This window comes from Vicugna pacos, chromosome 10 (assembly GCF_048564905.1).
Source record: "Vicugna pacos chromosome 10, VicPac4, whole genome shotgun sequence".
Classification (NCBI taxonomy): Eukaryota; Metazoa; Chordata; class Mammalia; order Artiodactyla; family Camelidae; genus Vicugna; species Vicugna pacos.
Window position 1 is genome coordinate 29123320 of NC_132996.1, and position 2922 is coordinate 29126241.

General features: G+C 48.5%; 1 protein-coding gene across 1 annotated transcript; it reads left to right on the forward strand.

The window, feature by feature from the left end:
- The first annotated feature begins 1555 nt into the window (after window positions 1-1555).
- Window positions 1556-2719, forward strand: LOC102542304 (olfactory receptor 51D1). The gene has a single exon (XM_006203408.3). It carries the CDS (start codon window positions 1556-1558, stop codon window positions 2528-2530), a length of 975 nt encoding a protein of 324 aa, XP_006203470.2. The 3' UTR covers window positions 2531-2719.
- Window positions 2720-2922: the final 203 nt, after the last annotated feature.

Below are 2922 nucleotides of genomic sequence, written 5' to 3' on the forward strand. Positions count from 1 at the left end.
GTAGAATGAGGTTGGGAGGGAGGCAGGGTGTGTTAAACAAAAGGAGAGGCCATAATAGATTACTTGGGAAAACAAAATCACAGTGGAGGTGACAGAGCAGAAAAATCAAAATAAGACTAGCTACTCTGACATGCATGACATAGGCAACCCAGTGGTACCATTCGGAGGGCTCCTATTTGGGACAAGATGAGTGTGAGGCCACAGGCTATTCAAGCAGAAGTATGAAGAGGCAGCAGGTTGTATGAGTTCGGATCTCAGGAGAGAGGCTTAGCACAGAGTAGTCTGTGTAGAGAAAGGATGTTTAGCCTGGGTGTTCTGTGCTTACAAGGGAGGGTAGTGGCGGAAGGAGGATGTGCCTGTGCACACTGGCTGGCACTGGCTGCAGCACAGACTGATTTTCTTTCCATGTCTAAGCTGCATCTGGTTTCCATGTCACACCCCAGCCAGGTACAATCTGGGACTGTCTCTCACGTGGCCTTGAGAGATCCCAATGAAAGATTATGTTCTGTTCTTCACTGGGGGCTGGAAATGTTAGTCTTTCTTTATTCCTACCTCCCCAACTCATGGAACACCAGAACAGCTTTTCCAGGACAGCTTTCCCCAAATTTCTCCGATTAAAAAAAATCTAGTAAACAATCTTATGGTTTCTGGGGGAAAGGAGGTGGGAAGGGATAAATCTGGGAGTTCGAGATTTGCAAATATTAACTACTGTAGATAAACATAGATAAAAAATAAATTTCTTCTGTATAGCATAGGGAACTATATTCAATATAATAACCTTTAATGAGAAAGAATATGAAAACAAATATATGTATGTATATGTATGACTGGGACATCATGCTGTACACCAGAAACTGGCACACTGTAACTGACCATACTTCAATTGAAAAAAAAAAAAAACCACCTAGAGAGAAGGGATTTACTGTCTCAACTAGATTTCTGGACCCCATCTCTGGAAAATCTGATTCTCTGAGCCTGGAGTAGGACTGTGGAGACAGTGTTTTCAATGACTGTTTCAAATGATTCTATCAGGGAAGTTTGAGAAGTGGTACTCAGGCTGAAACACAAAGCTGTCTGTTGAAATCTAGTCTCAGACTAAGCCCCTGTTTCCTGCCCTAAACTTGGATCAGAGTGGGTCTTAAAGGCAACCACAGACTGAGCCTCAAACTCTGGACTCAGACGGATCCTAACCCCAACATGAGCTAGAAAATCTGGGGTTTGGGAGGTTCTGTGCAAGCCTGGCGGCTCTGGTTTAGAATTGGCCAGGAGCTGTGCCTGTGGTCAGCAACATCAGCTCTGGAAATAAAGAGCTGCTACACGTATGTTCTGAGTGTTCTGAGTGGGCTTCACACACTGAGAGTCATGGGACCCCCAGGGAGATGCGTCTACGGAGAATCAGAGCAGAAAAAGCCTGGACTTCAGAATGACCAGTACTTAGTCTTTCTATTTTCTGCCATCGCTGTTTCAGCCCCCCGTCTTGATAAGTCCTTTCTCTCCTCCGAGCCATGACTGAGTGATATTTCTCCTCTTCCCTTTCATAGACTCTGGACTTGGGATGCAGAAGCCTCAGCTCTTGGGTCCTATCATGGCCACATCAAATGTAACTCTGGTCCATCCAGCCTATTTCCTGCTGGTGGGCATTCCTGGCCTGGGTCCTAACATACACTTTTGGCTGGCCTTCCCACTGTGTTGTATGTATGCCTTGGCCACCCTGGGCAACCTGGCCATTGTCCTCATCATCCGTGTGGAAAGGCGCCTGCATGAGCCCATGTACCTCTTCCTGGCCATGCTTTCCACCATTGACCTGGTGCTCTCCTCTGTCACCATGCCCAAGATGGCCAGCCTCTTCCTGACGGGCATCCAGGAGATTGAGTTCAACATCTGTCTGGCCCAGATGTTCCTCATCCATGCTCTGTCAGCCATGGAGTCCGCCGTCCTGCTGGCCATGGCGTTTGACCGCTTTGTGGCCATCTGCCTCCCACTGCGGCATGCTGCTGTGCTCACAGGGCCCACGGTCGCCAAGATCGGACTCGCTGCCCTGACCAGAGGGTTTGTATTCTTTTTCCCTCTGCCCTTCATCCTGAAGCGATTGTCGTACTGTCAAAGGCACACTGTCACACACTCCTTCTGTCTGCACCAAGATATCATGAAGCTGTCCTGTACTGACACCACGGTCAACGTGGTGTATGGACTTTTCATCATCCTCTCAGTCATGGGCGTCGACGCCCTCTTCATTGGCTTCTCCTATGTCCTCATCCTGAGGGCTGTGTTGGAGCTGTCCTCCCGGGGGGCAGCACTCAAAGCTTTCAACACCTGCGTCTCACATCTGTGTGCTGTGTTGGCTTTCTACGTGCCCCTCATCGGGCTCTCTGTGGTGCACAGGCTGGGTGGCTCCACCTCCCTGCTCCACGTGATTATGGCTAACATCTATCTACTGCTACCGCCCGTGATTAACCCTATAGTCTATGGAGCCAAAACCAAGGAGATTCGTTCACGGGTCCTCCATATATTCTCACGGGATGGCAGGTGAGCAGGATAACCTCCCTAGTGTCCTCAAACCCTAAGAAAGATGGCAGGACTCAGTCCTGTTGAATGTCTTGGTGACTGGACCATCCAACCCACTGGGCTGTCTGCTCCCAGTTATCTAAGTAGACCTTGGATATCTATCTCCAGGAATGTATCAGTACAGAAGAGCTCATGACCCCGTCTGGACAGGACATCTTGGAGAAGGATCATCCTAGTCTCTCTGCCACGGTGGCCTTGACTTACTCCTCTCTCCCAGCTGGAAAATCCATGTAATTTGACATGAGAAGGCTGTACATGCCACACCCTACGATTCATATCAATTTTGATGTGTGATTCTAATTATTTTGCTCCCATGTATCCATGTCAGTGAGTCTGTGTTAGCTATAAAGCTTCTTT